The 20,562-nt window shown below is 38.2% G+C and overlaps 1 protein-coding gene across 1 annotated transcript in view; it reads right to left on the bottom strand.

Moving 5' to 3' along the window:
- Window positions 1-3,431: 3,431 nt before the first annotated feature.
- The window catches only part of NUDT21 (nudix hydrolase 21), an 18,356-nt gene continuing 1,225 nt past the window's right edge, over window positions 3,432-20,562 (bottom strand). The window contains exons 2-7 of the mRNA XM_029925382.1: window positions 17,990-18,190; window positions 17,080-17,143; window positions 13,461-13,550; window positions 9,212-9,287; window positions 8,441-8,555; window positions 3,432-7,137 (exon numbers count right to left, since the gene is read on the bottom strand). Of these exons, the coding sequence (XP_029781242.1) occupies window positions 7,116-7,137; window positions 8,441-8,555; window positions 9,212-9,287; window positions 13,461-13,550; window positions 17,080-17,143; window positions 17,990-18,190 (568 nt within the window). The 3' untranslated portion in view covers window positions 3,432-7,115. The remainder of the gene's footprint in view (window positions 7,138-8,440; window positions 8,556-9,211; window positions 9,288-13,460; window positions 13,551-17,079; window positions 17,144-17,989; window positions 18,191-20,562) is intronic.

Below are 20,562 nucleotides of genomic sequence, written 5' to 3'. Positions count from 1 at the left end.
CAGTCGCGCCATCGCCGGGCGGGTGACGGCCCGGGCCGCAGGCTCTGGGTCCCAGCGCCCAGCATTAGGGTCCGCCGACAGCCCAGCCCGGCCGGCGGAGCAGGAGAGTCGCTCGGGCCTGACGGCGCTGGCGGGCGGTAGAGCCCAGGCAGCGTGGCGGGTCCGCAGCGCACCCGGGACCCGGACGCTCGCCCCCCGGTTTCCTTGACACCCTCGTCCCGCTTAGGCGGGTTACCCCTGAGCACCCCACTGGGCCTTGCGGATTCCCTGGTGGTCCAAAGAGATGATGCTTAGGGAATAAAAGAGGCTAGACCCTAAAGAAAAGAGTATTATTCAACAGACTTAAATTTCTCGCCAGTAAGGTTATCTTGAGTTTTTTGTCGTTTACTCGTAGCCTCCAGCAGAATCTACAACAGACTTAATTGAGCGGGAAATAAAAATGTGTTCCCTCGTACACCAGGTCGGAATAGAAAATAGTGCAGCCTCTTTGGAAAACTGTTAGGTCCTCAAAAAGAAACACAAGTAACCATTCGGCCTAGCAATTCCACTTCTTATATACCTAAGAGAAATGAAAAATCTAACTTCATACAAAATTTGTACACAAATGCTGACAACAGATTTACGATAGCCATGGGTAGAAACAACGCTAATGTCCCTCAAGTGATAGAAGCATAAATAAGGTATAATCTATACAATCGACTATTATTCAGCAACGAAAATGAGTGAAGTAATGATACATGCTACAGCATGGAGGAACCTTTGAAAACCTGCTAATAAGTAAAAGCAGCCACACACAAAAGGCTACACATTGGGGGTCCATTTCCGTGAAATATCCAGAATGGGCAAATACATATATGGAAACAAGAAACACGTGAATGGTTGCTGGCTGGGGAGGGAGGGCTGTATACTCAGGTGAGGGAATTAGGGGGGGTAAAAGTTAAATATGGATTTTTAAAAATTGTGATGGCTCCACCACTCTGAATATACAAAAATTCATTTCATTCTACACTTTAGAATTGTACCTGCTTCCAGAGTAGGTGCTCAGTATATAGTTGTTAAATCTTAAAAACTTTCAAAGGAAAAGGACTAAACCATCTTCAATGTCTCTTTTTCTAAAAGTTACTAATTAGAAAACAAGGCTCTCTTAAGGTTATTACCATCCACTTTGGATGGAACTTTTAGAAACTTCCTTTGCCTTTGGGGCGGGATGGGGGCAGGGGGAGTTACACCACACACACTCTTCTCTGTGGGGTCTATATGAATTTTAGGCTTCAGCTCCCTTTGGTTATCCACCTGTAGCCATTTGATTAAGATGCTCAACTTTCAGCTTTATTAGGAAAAATAAAGCTTTATTGTGAAAAAAGAGGATACTTTCCAGGGAAGTAATCATCCTACTATATTTGAGCCCCGAAGATTTTTAAATCACACTACCGGACAATATACATTCAAAGTCTAAATACACAGTTAGAAAACCCCACACACCAAACTTGTCCTGTCACCACAAGGGATTGCTAATAGATCTGCCTTTACTATATTCCACCATCTTCAATTCTAAAGTGCTGTACTCTGAACTACATTGAGATAAGCATTTCTTTCAAAGTGTTAAACCTTACACAACCTGTTTTCTGTAATGACTTTATAAAACCCTTATAGCAACCTTTTTTTTAGTTCTGACTACATAAAAATTAGTCTAAACTTTTAGAAGTTTGAGCTTTCTGAAGACTCAACAGAATAGGTGAAATTAACCAAACTGAAATTATTTTTATTTACACTTCAAGTTTTTAAGTTTATTTGAGAGAGCACACAAGTTAGTAGGGGAGGGGCAGAGAGAGAGGAAGAGAGAGGATAGCAACCAGGCTCTGAGCTGTCAGCAGAGCCCAATGCAGGGCTCAAACTCATGAACTGTGAGATCATGATCAGAGCCAAAATCAAGGGTTGGATGCTTAACCAACTGAGTCACCCAGGTGCCCCAGTATTTTAAAAAATGTTAAATGTTTGATCTGGATACTTCAGTAGGAAAGTTAGTATTTGTTCCACCAACATTTTTTTTCCCCTCTCCCAATCCAAGAAGATAGCCAGACTTTTGCACATTCTTCTCGCAAGGATTTTTTTAGTAAGGTCAAAACCTGCCTTCTAAAATCTATCAGCACTTCTGGTTCTTTGCATTGTCTCCTACTCCATGAGAGGACCAGGGAAGGAGGCAAAACACAGAGCAATAAATACTTTGTGTACCCAGCAAGGCTGAACACAGGTACCGGGATTACCTTTATCAGTTGAATCCTAAGGCTCCAATGTGACAGGAAGTCAACCACATCAGACTTTGGGGGGCTGGTCCAGCTGAGACATGAAAAGTATCCGTTGAGTCCATGATGGAAGCTAGAGCTCTTTGGGCTTCAAAGTCTCCCAATCATGACTAAGAGCCTGAATTTTCTGCCTTCTTTTAAGGTGGTGAGTGTGATTTAGCTTAAGTTAAAAGAAAATTTTAAAAAACTATCACTTTAGACAAACCAGTTTGTGTGGATTGACACCTAGATACATTATTGTTATTTACTTTTTAAATATATGAACTCCTTTCACATTGGTGACTTCATTTGTCATCATACTGTGAGAAAGGCTGAGTAGTTTTGTGTTGTTGAAGACTCTCAACATCCTAGAAACTGAATTTCATTATCTAATTCAGTAGCCTTAAATATACTCCCACAGAATTCTGGTGTTTCATTAGCTGGACCAATGTGTCCCACTACTAAATCTAGCAGAGGGAGAAAAATAAAGAACTCAAGTTGTAAGGAAAGAAGTTAATGGACATATTTCAATTTTTGGCTTTTCTTTCTTAATTTTTCACAGCTTTTTGGTACCTGCTATAAAATAACAAGCAGTAAAATTTTCAGAAAAACCTTACAATAACTTTATCAGGTTCTGTTCAACTTTTGTTCACATATAAAACCTTAAGGCTGTGGTTTTTATTACACACCTGTTCCCATCATTTGGGCAGACTGTTTCTATTTAAGATGCTGCAATTACATTACACAGTATTACATAAGCAGAAAGCCTGGTGTCACAGAACATGACTTCCAAGCAAGTCTGAGAAAAAGACCTAATGGAACCAACACTATCTTTTTAGTTGAGGAAACTGAGTCACCAATGATACAACCACACACACTTAACAAAATTATGCGGCAACTTCTGAATCCCAGGGTTCAGGTTCTAAATCCAGTGAGCCCTTCTCAACGCAGGAAACTACGTCTGCCGACGAGCACAGCCACCACACAGTGGGGAAGTGCCAGGAGAGGGCAATGTCCATGTCCCAGTTCTTCACGCCCTTACTAATCTGCCAAGTTGTGTCTTACCTAATGGCCCTCGGCCAATGACACTGAAAAAGAAGCGTGCAGGATTCCTAATTGCAAACTAAGGTTAGTAGCCACACACAGAGCCATTGTTTTATTTTTTTTAATTGAAATGACAGTAAAATAAAATTTCAAAAGAACAGTGACCATTTTAATCCAACTTTTACTTTACAAATATAAAAAATATAACCAAAACTTCAAACAGTTTCTTTTATACATTTTCTGTAAGTGTAATGCCATAAAAAGTCTGCAAAGCTGAACCATAAACGATGCTGGTACACTATGATGTAAACACAGTAACCAAAAGTTGTTAAGTGTTTAAATGCATTGATCTTTCCCTCAACAGAGAATGTAATACATGTTCCCCATTTTTTTCTACAATCTACATCTAATGATAGATGTACAATCTATCATTAAAATACAAATTACACTTAAACTGGCTACCTCTAGACTCACTTAGGGTTTAGTCCGTTTTTTGTTTTGTTTTCACAAAAACAAGCTTGATAAATATGAGCTAATATTAAAATGTCTTCTATGGCTCAAATTAAATTATAGTATTTATGTTTTTCATCATCTATCTAAACAACAAAGGCAAACTACCTGAAATGGGTCCAGTTTAACCGAAATCAGTGATGCAAAGCAAATGGAATAATTAAAGGAAATTAAATTTGCTAAGGAAGCAGACTCGTGGTACAGTCAAAACCCACTAAGGCTTCTCTGGTGAAGCCGCATACAACACTGTACACTGTCTGAAGCAGTCACAGTGATCAGCAGGTACTGTCCTGAACACTATGAACTAGTAAAAACATTAAATTTGAGAAACTCCCACATGAAAAGCTAATCCAAGCATTTCACCTCAAGTGACTGAGCAAATAAATACTCAAAAACTAAAGTCATTTAAAACCACAAGCATAAGAGTCACATTGTTTAAGTAGGGGAAATTCTAAGCTGCTAATGCTCGCCGGCCTGTTGAATTTAGAGGACCTCTACCTCTCTTTTAATTAAGCACAAAGAAAACAGACTGGTTAATTTGCCTATGTTTTATACAAATACATGCTAATTCAATGGAACCCATAAAAAAAAATAACTGAACTATGTAAGCTAGGGTAAGACAATGTTAAAAAATAAAAAATCTTCCAGACCTCATGTTACAAAGTACAAACTCATAAACAGAATTATCATAATGCCATTTAAAATATTGTCTACTTACTTAAGAAACCACAACAGTCTTCAGCACTTAAAAAAAATTTTCACTTTTCTTCAAAGGGATGGCAATTCTAAGTATGACTGAAAATACCTGAATAAAACTTTTTGTTTTTCCTCCAAGCTACTGAATATCTTCCAGTGCCATTTAGCAGATTTATATAGAATACGCTCTACTTGGATTACTAAGAAAAAAAAAAATCACATCACATATATTGTACTCCTACAACGCAAAACAGGATTCTCATTTATAAACAAACCTGGCACACAGAAGGCATTCAAAAATACAAATTAGTTCAAGAGCTCATTTTAAAATTATGTAGTATTTAATATGTAGAGATTTAGAATGCACAATTTGACTTAGATTTTGAGGAGGTGTGTTAAGAACTTACATTAAAGGAGCTCAGTGTTAAGCAATACCCTTGTACCCTCGTCTAATGTATAGGAATACGTCAGATTTTAATTTCCTAGTTCTACTATTTCCATCAGGAAACCTAAAACACAGGAGTATTGAGACACAACCATAACTGACCATTTCAAAGACAGTATAAAACATCTGTGTTTGTGTGTTGTCATTTAACATCCAAAACCATATTTTTTTTACATTCTAAAGTTAGTAACCCAGCCAGCTATAATCAAAGGTGTTTCTCACCTTGGCCCCAACAGATAGATGACAGACTCGAGCACTTACATTGTGAAGAAGTGATCAAGAATTTCTAGGTCAAAGCTTATGCTACAAAGGACATGAGTACCTTCAAATTAAGATCTCTTCAACTTTTACAGCATTTTATAAACCACACGAAGAAAAAGCCCACCTCTTTCCACCATCCCCAAATGACAAGCACTAGCCTAGTGCCTCTGAGATGTGGTGACTGTAGCCTTTCAGTTGGATGCCAGAAGCAACCAAGGTGGACTGCATCAAGCTGTCTCCATCTTTGCCTTCCCCAGTCTCGACAGGGCTCAGCTAATCAGTGAGCTCCCCACAAAACGTTATAAACATACTAATGTAAACCAGAGGGATGGGACTATTAGCCCTTGAGGGAGAGGACTATCCACAAAATTAGTAGCTTTAAAAAAAAATCACTAATGATTTTTGGTCCTAAAGCCTGGTGGTGCTCACCTACTACACAGCATGAGCAGCACGGTCACAACCACTACTTGACACAAAACCCTGTGACGGTTTGATGGGACCTCAACTAAATAAACTTGAACCTTTACTAATATAATTGCTCTTGGTCTAATATTTTCAAGTCTAAATAGGGAAGAGTATACAATATAACTTTTAAATCACCCTATGTTCAGGAGAAAAAGCCTGTGATCACTACCATAAAGATGTAAGAACTAATCAAAACTTCATTTCTGTTTATTAAAAACTATAGCAATCTCTCTTAAGTAGCTGCATCTTACAAGATTTCTTTTTCAACAGGCCTACAATCAACAAGTTTGCTACAAGGCATATATACAAAATACTCTGGCCATTAAGCAAGGACACAGCCAGCAAACTCCTTTGCCCTAGGAGTCTTTTGTTATTCCCCTATACTTGAACCTAATATAGTAGAGTTATTTTAAAAAGCTTTCAGAATTTGGTATTTTTCCTTTAGGCTGATACAATCTATCCCCTATTCTGTCCTTATATTTTAGTTGATTCGAAGTATTCCGAAGTATTTTTGAAAATGCTTTTGTCACTTGCTAAAACCAAATGTTCGTTTCTATGGATATAACTGAAATAAGTTTGCAGTCCAAGAGTTCAAAACCTAACAGACCCACTTTTAGAAACTTGCTTCACAGACCACCATTTTACCATGACTGTAAGAATAACTAAAACACATAATGCCACAACACAATATCCCCATTATGTAAAGGAAAAGCATCTTAATCAGCACTCAGTGGGTCTCTTTTTACACCAATTCCCATAAGTTTCCCTAATCTAGCTAATTTTAATAACTCCTCATATGTTTAAGGTTTGCTGCTTGCAAACAAAGGTCTGAACGTATCAGTATAAAATGTCCAGTCAGTCATACACTAGGAGTGCTGCTGTAGTACAACCGAGAGGGTTTTATTTGGTTCAGGAGTTACACCCTGGGACTCCATCGAGCAAATCTAGTTCCCAAAAGTAACATCACAAAAATCTAGAAGTGTCTTGGAGTATACCCCAACTATCACATCATAACAAGGGTCCCCTAAACTCGACTAACCTCAACCTGCCATTGTCTTTAAACATTCGCCAACCTAGGAGGGGGGAAAAAACAGTCCTGACCTCTAAGAATTTTCCAAGTTTAATGTGAAAAAAATAATAATAATAATACAAGTAGAAAGAAGTCCATAGTCTTTAATGTTGTACAAAAAAGGAGTAAAACCAAAAGTAAATTAAATGCTGTCACATTTGTTTACACCACTATCTAGTTCTTCATATTAACTTTACTATTCAAACAACAGAAAATAGGTAGCAATTTTGGGATTGGGGAAGAGATTAAAAAAAAAAAAAACCTTTCCGACCATGTTTATTCTACACTGCGTATAGCTGTGCTCACAGAGACGGCTTCTTTTACTTCTCCACTGCGCAGGAATTCAGTTGTATATAAAATTGAACCTGAATTTTAGAAAGAACAATACCTTTATTAAAAACAGGATAGTTAAAAAATTAAAATAAAAACAGCATAGTTTACAAAGTTTTTTTTACCTTAGAGGATACAGAAATGTGAACATTTCTACCCTGACATTATTGGCATTTTCTATACTGAAACATACTTTTCTCTCACTTGTTTGGTCTTACACATTAAATAAGTGTTAAGTACTTACAACTAAAAAAAAAATGTAAGAGTGTACATTGGATTAATTATCCACTAACAAATTCCTTGAGGGAAGGAAAATTTTTATACCTCATGGTATTCTGCCACTCAGTACAGTTCCTAAAACGTGATAGATGGTGTTCAAATAAGTAATAGGATTCTTTCATATCTCATACTTCAACTTTTAACCCATTAGCAGCCCAAGAGGAGCAAATGATAAAATGTGATTCGTGTAACAAAATAGAAAGACCAATTTCCTACTCAGCAAGCTTTCATAGAGAGCCAAAATCACTATTGGAACTGTTTTTGAACTAATACTTGTCAGCATTTGCCAGGTGCCTGGCACTATTGTAAGCACTTTAGATGCATCATGTCACTTGCTCCTCACACTTCTATGAAGTGAGGACTACCACCCTGATTTACAGGTGAAGAAACAAGCAAACAGTAGAGTTTGTCCAAGTTCACGCTGCCAGGAAGTTATTAAAGGTAGAATTCAAGTCCAAACCCTGCCCTCAGAATCTATATTCTTAGCCACCACACTTTCTGAGATTCCTATCCATAGAAGGCTCCTCAACCAGTACAACTTGTTTTTTTAATGCACTTATCACTCTATCTGCCAAAAAATAAAAAACCTCCGTATATGTAAAAACTCAAAACTTAATACCACATATCCTATAGGCCTATAATAGGCCTAACTGTAGCAGGCTTTGGAGAGGAAAGAGAACCTATTACACCAAGAGATTAAAGTCTCCTGTTTTTATATAAATAATCCCCCTGGTTTTTGTTATACAATGCTGACTGCCATTTTACTATCTCTTCTTTGAAGACTTCAATCTTAACAGTAAAAAAAATAACAGATTTGGAGAAGCGCACTTCTGGTACACTTTACATATTTACCAGAATGTCATGCTGCAACTTGAGGAGTCTGGGGACACTTTTAGTCTGTCATATTTAACCTATGGCTTGTACATGGACTATGAATCCATCTACGGTCTTAGTTTCCTTGAAGACCAAAATTCATAATTACCCCTTCTCAAGCAGCTCAGAATATTTTAAATCTGGCAATTTAGATGAATCAGCCACAGAATGTTCAATTTTCCATACCTGCTCAGAAGCTGAGGGAGACTGGAAATGATGGGTCCATATCCTGGTGCATTGTCATACAATTCAAACAATGGTGCAGCCACAAGCTTGTAATTTTTAGGGACTGCAAACAAGGCTAAAATAAAAGAGTATTCGTTTTCTGTAAATTCTTATATAATCACTGATTCTTTCATTTTAATATAAATTATATAAAATCACTTCATTTTAAAATTAATCACTGGTTTTACATTTGAGAAACTTTTGAGGAAAATGAAAATTCTGGTAATACATTTTTTTTGGTTGTATCTTTTAAGCAAAGTTCATAGTTTATGTTGTTAACAAGCAAGAGCACCCTGTAAGTGCTGGCCCTGGGAGCAAGGGGAGAGAAGTGGGGCCTTGGGTTTATAATTTATTAATTCCATTTTAAAACATGGAATAATTATTTGTCAAAATGGAGAACAGGCCTAAATACAGTATTTAAAAATCAGTTCATCTGCCATCTAAAATTTTCAGTTTATTACAATGTGAGTATCAATACCAGAAGCTGAACCATTATTTAAAAATACCACAATATGATATTTAAGACTCTAGTTAAATTTACTTTTCCCCCTATAGCATGATTGGCAAATCTATGAGAAAAACCAGTGAATTCTGTATAACCATAGTATGTGTTTTTACTTTCAGAATAAATCCAAAATTTCAAGGAACTTGCAGAAAACACCAATAGAAGTATCCTTGAAATAAGTCTACAAAAGTTTTTAGGTAGGTGCTTTTGAAAACAAACTAACTTACCTTTCTCTTGAAGTTGAACCAAAAACAACTTCTTGTGTTCCTTAGGTTTTGTAATATGCGCAGGAATATATGGATACTAAAATAACGAAAGAGAAGAATTTGTATTTGCCAAGACATCCCTTAATCCTCCATTCCTTTATTTATTAACTTCTCCCATTTCACATATTATGGTCAAATATCAACCCTTTGAGACCAAGTTCGCATAATCCCAACACAATTTAACTTAACATGTATCCTGTAGTTTCATTTTGTTAGGTTTATTTCCCAATACAACGTATGCTGTTGGGAGAACTAGAACCCCCTTCTAGTCCTGCCTTTACCAGAACCTAACAGATGTTCTAATAGACAAATGCTTAATAAACACAACCTAATGAGTAGTAAATCATGCAAATCAATTAAATATGTAGGATTTACAGCTTGAGAAATTTACAATCCAATGAAGTCTGACATTAAGTACTGTTTCTAATAAACATTGTTTTTAAAAAAATCATCACTAAGTTCAATTTTCTAGAATTCTGATGTTGACATATTTACTATGTGAAAAGTTTAAATATGGCCTGTGAGGTATTTGACATGATGCTCCTCCCCCAATGATGCCACAGACACACACTTTAGGAACACAAGATGAGCAGTGTAAGTGGAGTCTTGTCAGCTGAAGAGAATCAAGTTGCTTGTGAAAATGGAGAAAATATTTTGGAGAACTTAGAGATTCTAAAGAAAATTAGAGAGGAAGAATTTTGAAAGAGCAAATTTTAAAAGTCTGGGATAGAGATCTCTCCTGCACCTCCCCATAATACATTCAGAAAAATCTACTTCAGCTTTAGGAGTTGTATTTGAGGCCAGGGGAATTAAAAAATGCTGAAAACAGACATAAGAGGAGAGCAGGATAAAACAGAGGCAGCCAAAAGAAGGTAGTATCCGCCACATTTAATGGAAGAACTTACACTGAGAGGCTAAAAGTCTTTCCCAAGATCACACGAGTAGTGACATCAGGATTCAACCTCATCTGTTCAACCCTTATCACACTATAAAAGCCTGCCATTTCCCACTGTGCTACCCTCCACTGGATATCCCAGTATTCCAGTCAGAATAATTATACACCAGAGCCAGCCCTACGGTTTGATAAGTGAAGACAACTGTCCCAAGCTTTGGAGGTGCCCTACATGATCACGAAAACCAGGCACTGGCTGGGAGACCCGCGGTTCACATACCACAGGAGCTCCCACACCATGACCAAAGCAAAGTGACCGGCATGAATTACCCTGATTTTCTTCTACTTTTGGCTCCATGTTCCTTTTCTCTGAAGCCTTTCTTCTCCAGTCTTCATCTTGGTGTTTATTTTAAGCCAAGGGCACTTTATACAAAAAGACAGGGAGATGGCGTCGTGCTCTTTTCCCACTGACACCTAATCCCTAGCCCAATGTATCGAACACACAACACCTACGTTACACCTCACGCTCGCAGAGCCAACTAGGGTTCGGTGAAATAAGGGAACTGTCCTAGAACTTCAGTAGGGAGATGAAGACATTCAGAAAGTAGCCCAGAAAACTTCTGTTTCGTCTGAGCTTCCAGTTCCATCAAATAATGCTCAAAAATCATTAAAAGTTTACAATAGTTCTTTTACGTATCTTTGGGCCAGAACTTCACTATTTCCAGATGAAATCATACTTTCTGAAGGCTGGGAGAATCCTCAGGTAGTGAGTACTAGCATCAGCTTCCACAGCACCTTATCTTCCTATCCCCAGTGATACTAGAGAGTCAGAACAAAGAGGCAGACATAATAATCTTTTGCTTGGTTGATATTTTGTATAATTCTTAACCTGGAACATCGGATAATCCAAAAAAAGGTATCCAAGGGGCACCTGGGTGGCTCAGTCGGTTAAACCCACGACTCTGGCACAGGTCAGATCTCACGTTCGTGGGTTCGAGCCCCACGTCAGGCTCTGTGCTGACAGCTAGCTCAGAGCCTGGAGCCTGCTTCCGGTTCTGTGTCTCCTTCTCTCTCTGCCCCTCCCCCTCTCATGCTCTCTCTCTGTATCAAAAATAAATAAGACATTAAAAAAAATTTTTTTAACAGAAAAGGTATCCAAGTCATAGAGCCTTGTCAATAGGATTCAGGATCAGAGGCCACCATCAGTTAAAGGTAAGAAAATTTGGACATCACGACCAGTATGATTATCAATCCTAACAATGGATTAAAACACAACAAATGTACTTAAATCCATGAGGTCATATGATACTTCAAAAGGTCAACAAAACAGACGCTTTTTGTGGCCCTCATCACCCACTTCAGATCTCATCCCACCTCAGATTTCAGGGCAGCTATGTTGGAAAGTACTAGAAAGCTCCCGGCTTGCTGCTACTGTCTCAGTCTCTGCTTGACAGCCTCAAAGCATTTCCAAAGCCCCGGAAAATCAACCAGCACGCAAACTCAACATGAAAGTGCAATGGAGTTCATACAATCCTTATCCAATGGTGTAGGAATCTCCAGCCTTCCATCCTTCTGATGCAACAATTTTAAGGTATATTCCACATGGTTCCTCAGTCCTTAGCAGATCAATCCAAGTGCCTACAGTTGTAATAAAGTCAATTATATGCCTTTTTTTTTTTAACTATTGCTGTTTCTGGTCCCCCTGTCCCATCAATCTACTGATTTCTGGGATCACTTTCCAAATTGTCTGTACCCAAGTCTTTGTCTTAGTCTTTCTCTTGAGTAATGTTTTCGGAGGATACTAATAATTAACGCATTCTGATGAAAAGAAGCATCTATTCTTTCCTACACAAACTATACCTCAGGGTAACCAAATAGTTGATGAGAGACGTTTCCCTTAATAAAACTATCACAACCCTAATGAAACCCAAGAAACTATTATCAATGAGCTGCTAACATTACAGAAAGAGACAACCAGACACTATAAAACTTCTGATGGAAGCGCACAGTATCATCTGTGGCAGCCATCCTTGAAAGTGACCTCCAATGGCTCCTGTCTCCTGGTATCCACAGCTTTATGTAGTCCCCTCCCACAAGGTACCATGTTGGCTTGTGCAACCAACAGCATACAGAGGAAGTTAAGTGATGGTACGTCACTGTCAAGATTTGTGTATAGTAGACCACAACTTCCTACGTGAGCACTCTCTCTGTCACTGTCTCTGTGTCAGATCTCAGGGGAAGCCTGATGCCTTACGAGGAATTACCCAGTGGAGACACTCTCATTATAACAGAGAGAGGCCTTGAGTCAACACCCAACAAGGAACTGAAGCCTTCAGTCCAATAGTCAGGAGGAGAGGCCCACTAACAAACACATGTGTGAACCTGGGATCAGATCCTTCCGCCCCAGTCTCCGGCCCTGAGGTGATGCAAGCCCACTGACAACGGGACTGTAACTTCGCGAGTCACCATGAGCCAGAACCACCCAACTAAGCCGCCCCCAGATGCCTGACCCTGAGAAATGAAGATAACAAATGTCTGCTGTTTTAAGCTGCCAAGTTTGGGGGTAATTTATCATGCAGCAGTAGACAAACAATATACTGCCTATGGTAAGCTGTGTGCTCCCTCATTAGCCAAATCCAGTCTCTTGCTCTAACTACCAGTTTATAGGACAGAAGCAAAAGAGCTACATGTTCAATGACAAGGCAGATGCCATCAACAGTGGGAACACAAAGAACTTTAAATAGCTTATTTTCATTAACAAATAAATTACAAGGAAAAAAAAGAGAAACAGGAAACCAACCAGCCAAGAGACTTGAGAGACTATCTTAATTTAAACAAACTATAAAACAAAATAAACATAAAACTTGAAACAAGTCAGAGATATACATATTTAATGAGCTCATGGAATAATTTATTCTTAATGTGAGAATATGTACTGTGGTTGTGTTTTTAAAAAGACCCTTGTGTTTTAGAAAGAAATACTTAAATATTTATGTCCCAAATGATACCTAGGATTTGCACTAAAATAATCCAAAGTGAGGGCAGGGGAAATGGAGTGGCAGGTGAAGTCTGACCATGAGTTGCTAACTGTTAAACTGTGGATGACAGGTAATGGGATTCATGCATTTTCACTATTTCTTCTACTTTTGTATGGTTGAAATTTTCCTTTAAAAAAAATGCTTGGTTTTTTCATTTTTTATCTAAATTAAGGAGAAAGGAAATTTTCAAATTGAATTCTATCACACTCTTCTCAAATGGCTAGAATAAAAATCGTTTTCTACTGCCCCAAATGCCCAGCATGCATACATGAACGCTGACCTGAGGAGGCTCGAAATTCGGTCTCCACCAGTTACCGATGCAGTCATCAATGACCCAGTCTTGCAGGACTCCATCCTGACGACCCAGTATCTGTGAAAAGGAAGTAAGACGGCCAGTAAACCCATTAATATCCGTCTTTTGCGAAAATATAGATGTCCTCTTTATAATTTTTTGTCTAATATTATCTGTGTCACTTGGTCCAAGACATACACTTTAGTTCCAAAATGGCAACTTAAGCATCAACATAACTATGTTAAGACCAACGAAACTGTTGTTACACCCTGGCCACACATGGAAAACCAAAGGTGATGAATTACTTACGTCAGCTAGTGCCATACATACAGTAGTGTTTCCAGAGTCAAGCTGTAGCTTATGTAAATCACCCACCTAACTATAGAAAAAAGTGTTCAAAATTCACAATTTTCATTTTTATAAATCTGTGTAGCATAAAATTGGACTTAAGTTATTTTAATCAAAATTACACTCTATACATTTTAAATGGTCAAACATAGTTCCACAAGGTTTACCATGAGAAGTTCCCTGTCCCGCTTCCCAATCTCCATTGGCTACAACTTTCAACTCTTAGCTGTTTTCCCCTAGTACTTGCCCCTATTTTTCCAAGCATTCCCCTTGTTTTTAAGTAAAGTGTTCTGGTTTCAGAGAGTTGCTGGAGGAGGGTAAGCAGGACGATGGGATAAATAGGAGGTGGGTGTTAGGGAGGGCTCTTGTTCTAATGAGCAACTGGTGTTATACTTAAGTGATGGATCACTAAACTCTACTCCTGAAACTAATATTACACTACATGTTATGCAGAATTTAAATAAAAACTTGAAACAAATGAACAAGAACAAAAAACTGCTTCAGATTTACAGAAGAAAAATGCAAAGATGCTCCAGACTTCCTATACATCCCATACCCAATTTCCCCTATCACTAGCATCTCATAATAGGCCAGCACCTTTGTTACAACTAAAGAACCAATACTGATACTTTATTATTAACTGAAAGTCCATACTTTATTGAGATATCCTTAGTAATCTGTGTTATTTCTAAGAAGTCAATACCATTTCTAATTTTGACGCTTTGCACTTAACTCCTCTCTCTCCTCCCTCCCCAACTTTGGAACTTTTTAGGATCTTCTCTTTATCCTTATGAACTTAAAATTTCAGGGGCGCTTGGGTGGCTCAGATGGTTGAGCATCTGACTCTTAATTTTGACAGAGTTCATGATTCCGGGGTCATGGCATGGAGACTTACGTTGGGCTCTGCACTAAGCATGGAACCTGCTTAAGATTCCCTCTCTCTTCCCACCCCCACCACACCTCTCCCCTGCTCGCATGCTCTCTAAAATAAAGAAATAAAATTTCACAATGATATGCCTTCACATGGATCTTTTAACATTCAATATAAAGGGAAGGCTAATAAATCTTTTCAATCTGAAAACTCATGTTCTTTGAGTTTGGAAAATTTTCTTGAGTTATTGATTTGCTATTCCTCCTCTGTTCTATTTATCTATAATCTATTTTGGTCATTCTAGAATGACCCACTAATTTTATCTCTTCTCATCTTTGTTTTACCATTTCATTCTACTTTCTAGATTTCCCCAATTCAATCTTTTAACCCTCTGCTGCATTTGTGGTTTTTGCTAACATTTTTCTAAAATTTTTTTTAATGCTTTTTATTTATTTTTGAGAGAGAGAGAGACAGCATGAGCAGGGGAGAGTCAGAGAGAGAGGGAGATACAGAATCTGAAGACAGGTTCCAGGCTCTGAGCTGTCAGCACAGAACCAGACTCGAACCCACGAACCACAAGATCATGACCTGAGCCGAAGTCGGATGCTCAACCGATTGAGCCACCCAGGTGCCCCTCTGCTAACATTTTTTTAGTATGATGGGTTCTTTCTTCTTGGCTGAATAGTCTTTGTTATGGCACAGTGTTCCACAGATGAGCTATCTCCTTTCATCACACCAAGAATAAGAATACAAGTCATAATTTTGTTGCTTGCTGAATTTTCTGTTTCTGTTGAGTTTCTTTTGCTTTTCATCTTTTTTTAAGACACTTTCTCCAAAAGCCTGGCTCTCAATTAGGGGTAACCAATAAGATGCTTAACTATCATCTCTGAGTGCTAGGATCACACTATATTTTGGGAAGATTCCCAAATAACCATCATCTGGAGGAGTTTTCTGTGTGTGTGTTTTGGTTTGGGTTGGTTGTGGACTGGCCACTTTCTTCAGAAACAAAATCTCCAACCTTCTGCTTGGGGTATGTAAGCCTAGTTGCCACCATTTTATGAGCCTAGTAGAAGTCCAAAAGTCTCACTATTGAGGATGTAAACTCTCACTTATTCTCCTTTTCTCCTCTACTTTTTCAATGCTTAGTGTTCTCTGAGTCAATAGCTACTGACAAACAATCACCAGCTAGTCTTTGTCTAACTGTTCCGAGTGGGAAGATGATCTTAGGTATAGAACTATGTCCTATACAAGCTGTCAATCAACAGTCCATGCATGCCTCCACTTTCATGGGCACCTGGCACTTCCGATCCCTCAGCCTTTGGCTCTGCAGTGCTAGGTCCTGGACTACCTTCCTGTTGAGGGTTTCTGCTAAGTCAAATGTGATTTGTTCATCTGCTTTCTAGCTCCCAAATATTCTTTTTTTCCTATTGTCTCATCTTACAGTCTTTCAATCCTACTGAATTTGTACCTTTAAAAAACAAAAAACCTTTACTTCCTTTTTGGTGGAGTTTTGAGAAGAAGCTGAGTTCAGCAAGTAGGTCCAATCCACCACATACAAATGAAAGTAAGCACAGCATAGTATTTACAAGTTATAATGCATTAGAAAAAAATACTAGAAAAGATAAACCAATAGGTCAAAATAGTCGAATTACAGGTGTTTAGTTTTGGTTTTCCTTCTCCCTTTCTGTATCTGCTAAAGTTTTTGCACAGAATGTATATGTTTTATAATTAAAGAGGTAAGGATTGCATGCTAAAAAGTAAAAACAACCTGCAATCTCAAAACCTAGAGCATCTATGCATTTGACCCCAAATCTTTAGAGGCAGACATTAGAGTGACTTTTAAAAGGTGGCACAGCTTGGGTGAAGCTTAAAAGATAAGTGTAAATATGAACATAGGTATTTAACAGTAATCATTCCCTTGGCAAAACCCTATAGCGGTCTGCACTGGAATAATACTACATTCAAATCCCCAGCCACATGACATACTAGCTGTAAACATCAAGCAAGTTACTTGAACCTCTGGGCCCAGTCTCCCAATGGGTAAAATGGGATTAATAACAGTACTTCCCCCGAGGGCTGCTGTGATGGTTAAAGGAGTTGTTGCATGTAAAGCACCTAGAGCCGTGCCTAGCACAGTAAGTACTCAGTAAATGTTGGCTTTTATTAACCATTATTGTTACGTCAACACTGCAACAACGACAGAACTGTTAAGATAAAGTAAGTACAAGTTCAACTTGCAAAAATTAAACATTGTAAGTTTTATTTCTTGAAAACTATTCAAAATAAACTTATCCTTTCCACCAGAGACAAAAAGTCTAATTATCCTTTAAGTTGGTGGTACTCAGGGCAAGAATCAAACATACAAAAGTGGTTAAAATGGAAAAATACCTCTGTCATTAAGCGTTTTAGTCCTTCAACTTCATCTTCTCCCGGGTTAAGTTCACCACCAGGTCTGTATAAAAGTTAAGAATTTCAGCTTTCAACTTACTACTTTTAGGGTAACAGAAAGAACAAAATAATAGCTGTTTCTATCATGGAACTGAATAACACATATTTCAGTGTTGCCTGAGGCAATCAAAGCAAACAAATGTCAAAGGGAGGGGAAAGAGTGCGCTACCAAGTTGAATTCCCAGTATTAGGTCACCAGACTAACAGTACACAAGCCCTAGTTTTAAGCAAACAAAACATGTAACATAACAAACATAACTGCTGGCCACAAGTCCATCCCAATCGCTTCTCTCTGGAAGCTATCTGGTGATAATGGATTCTAGAAATGGCCACAGAGGCAGTGGACCACATTCTTTAGGTCTGAAAAATGGGACATTTTCCAAGAATTTCTATCTAAGGATCTGACCCTTTTGGATAATCTGGTCAAACCGCTATGGACTAAATGTATAATATTGAGAGATTAATAAGCTTAAGTGATAAAACCAAATAGTTATCTATAAAAATGTTAAGTCATTTTAAGAGAAAAAACACTATTCATCCTAAGAAATAAATAATATCAATTGTTCTTAGTAATGCTACAATGAGATCTAGAATTGAATTTGGACTTATTTGCTTTACACGGCTCTATCAGGCTCAATTATTAACAATACACAGACACATGCAGATTTCTAGATAGGCAATAAATGAGCACTATGCTGAAGAAAAATGACTTAGGAATTTCTCTTTCTAAAGATTCCATCAACAGCAGTGTTTGTGGAAATAAATGACTAAGGTCTAAAATTGTATTCCAAAGCTGCATAAAACAGCAATCCTAAAAGTTGTCTTGCTGTTAATTTCCAATGACACTTACAATTTGAAGAAAGTTGTTCCCAGCTGCAGCAGCAACACATGTGGTAGCCGGTGCTCATGGACAATCAGAACCCCTTCTACGGTCCTTCTCATTCCAATTTTATCAAACTCTTCTCTCATGCGCTGAAATCTGGCTGCAACAGAACTGTCCTTTTCATAGAGGGGCTCTTTTGTACCAAAAGTGTAATTGGTAAGAGGGTACCTGTGGTCCAAAGACAAACATCTCACGTGAGAACTGAAGACCATAATTTACCATTACAGATACCAACCATGTATAAAGAAACTATGGTTAAAAAAAAAAAAAAGTATACATGTTGTACTCAGAGACACAGGATTTGTCCAAAGTTACACAGCTAGTTAATGTGACAGAAGAGAGTAGAATCCAGCTCTTTGGACTATAAAGCCAGAGCTTCCATTAGATCAAGCTGCTACCCCACACTTGGACTTTCAAGTATAGACAACACCATCCTTAAGGCCCCCAAATGCTTAGAGAAGGGACCACCTGGATATCCGGTACTCCTCTGGTTTTAGATCACGACTGCTATACTAACACTGACAACCTAGCTAATGCCCCCTTGGGCTCCTCCACTAATATAATCAGAAACGCTACTAATTATGGGTGTTAAAGACTAATATCTCTTTTTCTACAAGGTGAGCCACCACTTTCTATTATCTCTTCAGTTATTTTTCTCAACTATCCTCAGACTTTTCTGGTACCACAACCCTTTCCTTTTCAGATGAACAATTTCTCTCCCTTGTAAACCTTTTTAACTTTTTGCATGTATTCTAGTCAATATCCTTATACTTCCCTTTTCCTCATTCAAATTTTTTGCCCACCATTTCTAATATGAATATTCTCTTCTCCTTTATCATGAATTCAAAATACGGCTCATATTAAGACAGTTTTCATCTTGCTTAGTGTGTATCAATTTTTTCCTTAAAATATTTAAAAATCCCTTATTTATATTTAATCACATGTACCACCTTGTAACCCCTTGATCATAGGTCTAACAGTAAAGAAGCCTCTGATTATAAGTCTTTGAGTAAGAATATGACTTAACATGCAAGCCAACAACTACATAACTAATCCACTTACGTATTCAAGAAAGGGAAAGTCGGGGCGCCTGGGTGGCTCAGTCGGTTAAGCGTCTGACTTTGGCTCAGCTCATGATCTCACAGTTCGTGGGTTCGAGCCCTGCATCAGGCTCTGTGCTGATAGCTCAGGGCCTGGAGCCTGCTTCAGATTCTGTGTGTCTCTCTCTCTCTCTCTCTCTCTGCCCCTCCCCCACTCATGCTCTATTTCTGTCTCAATAAAAATAAAAACATAAAAAAAATTTTTTTAAAGGGAAACTCAAGATTGTCAAAACTTAACAAATTAATTCCTGAGGCCAAATTCTAGGCATGAATGAAGCAGCTCTAAAATAGCTAAAATATACCATTTTCAGGGTGCTTGAAAGAACTTCCCCAGTAGACCTAACGCTAAGTCTATCATTACCATTACCATCAGCAGCAGCAGAAGCAATCATTTCACATGGAACTATGTGTCAGACAACTGTTTATCTGTATTAACATTTAGTTCTCACAATCGGAGTTAGAATCAAGGACAGCTATACACACCTGTACTGCAAAAGTCAGCTCTTGTACCAAGATGAAACATAAGAATTTTCAGCTATGAAATCAAGCGTGCCAGTCCAGACACATGTATTATTTCTATCACACTGTGGAACTCCGCAAAGCAGGGACTACCTCTTACCCCCTCTCCACTGTACACCCAGTATTATGCCCAGTGTCTGATACACAGTATTTGTGCAGTATTTCCTAAAGCAAAGTATATTGTGGGGGAGAGGACTTGTTTTCAAGTCAGATTATAATTCACCCAGGTGAACTAAATTCACATCAGTGATTTTTTTTTCTGCATATTGTATTTATAGAGGAAAGGAAACGTTCTGTAAATTCACCAACCCATAACTTTTTTTTTAACCCATAACTTTTAAAAATTGTTTTAATGTTTATTTATTTTTGAGAGACAGAGCACGAGCAAGGGAGGGGCAGAGAAAGAGGGAGACACAGAAACTGAAGCAGGCTCCACGTTCTCACAGAGCCTGACGCAGGGCTCGAACTCAAGAGCCCTGAGATCACGACCTTAGCTAAAGTCGGGCACTTAACTGACTGAGCCACCCAGGCTCCCCCATCAACCATAACTTTAATGGAACAAAAATAAAAACATTTCACCAAGTTAATTCTACATAGTAACTTGATGCAAATTGATCCAGGAATAAAGTTAAATCAAGGGAAAACCGTGAACCCTAGCTCTAATTACCAAAGGAAGCCAAAAGCTGTGTTTTCACATTAAAAAAAAAATTTACCGTTTCCACTTCATGGAAATCTTAACAAGATGTTTCAAAGAAGACAGATAAAAAATTAAACTATTATGCTAGCGTAATAGCTAGAGATATTAGCTTATATGTACGCCACTTATCTAGCCACAGGTTTAATAACCCATTTTTATTATCTAACTTTCCAAGCCAACACCTGTTTTGCCAAATAACAATCATCGTTTCAATTTTGAAACAC

The sequence above is a fragment of the Suricata suricatta genome, chromosome 16 (genome assembly GCF_006229205.1).
Source record: "Suricata suricatta isolate VVHF042 chromosome 16, meerkat_22Aug2017_6uvM2_HiC, whole genome shotgun sequence".
Lineage (NCBI taxonomy): Eukaryota > Metazoa > Chordata > Mammalia > Carnivora > Herpestidae > Suricata > Suricata suricatta.
The sequence above is the reverse complement of the archived record's forward strand: the minus strand, read 5'-3'. Positions and strand labels throughout refer to the sequence as shown.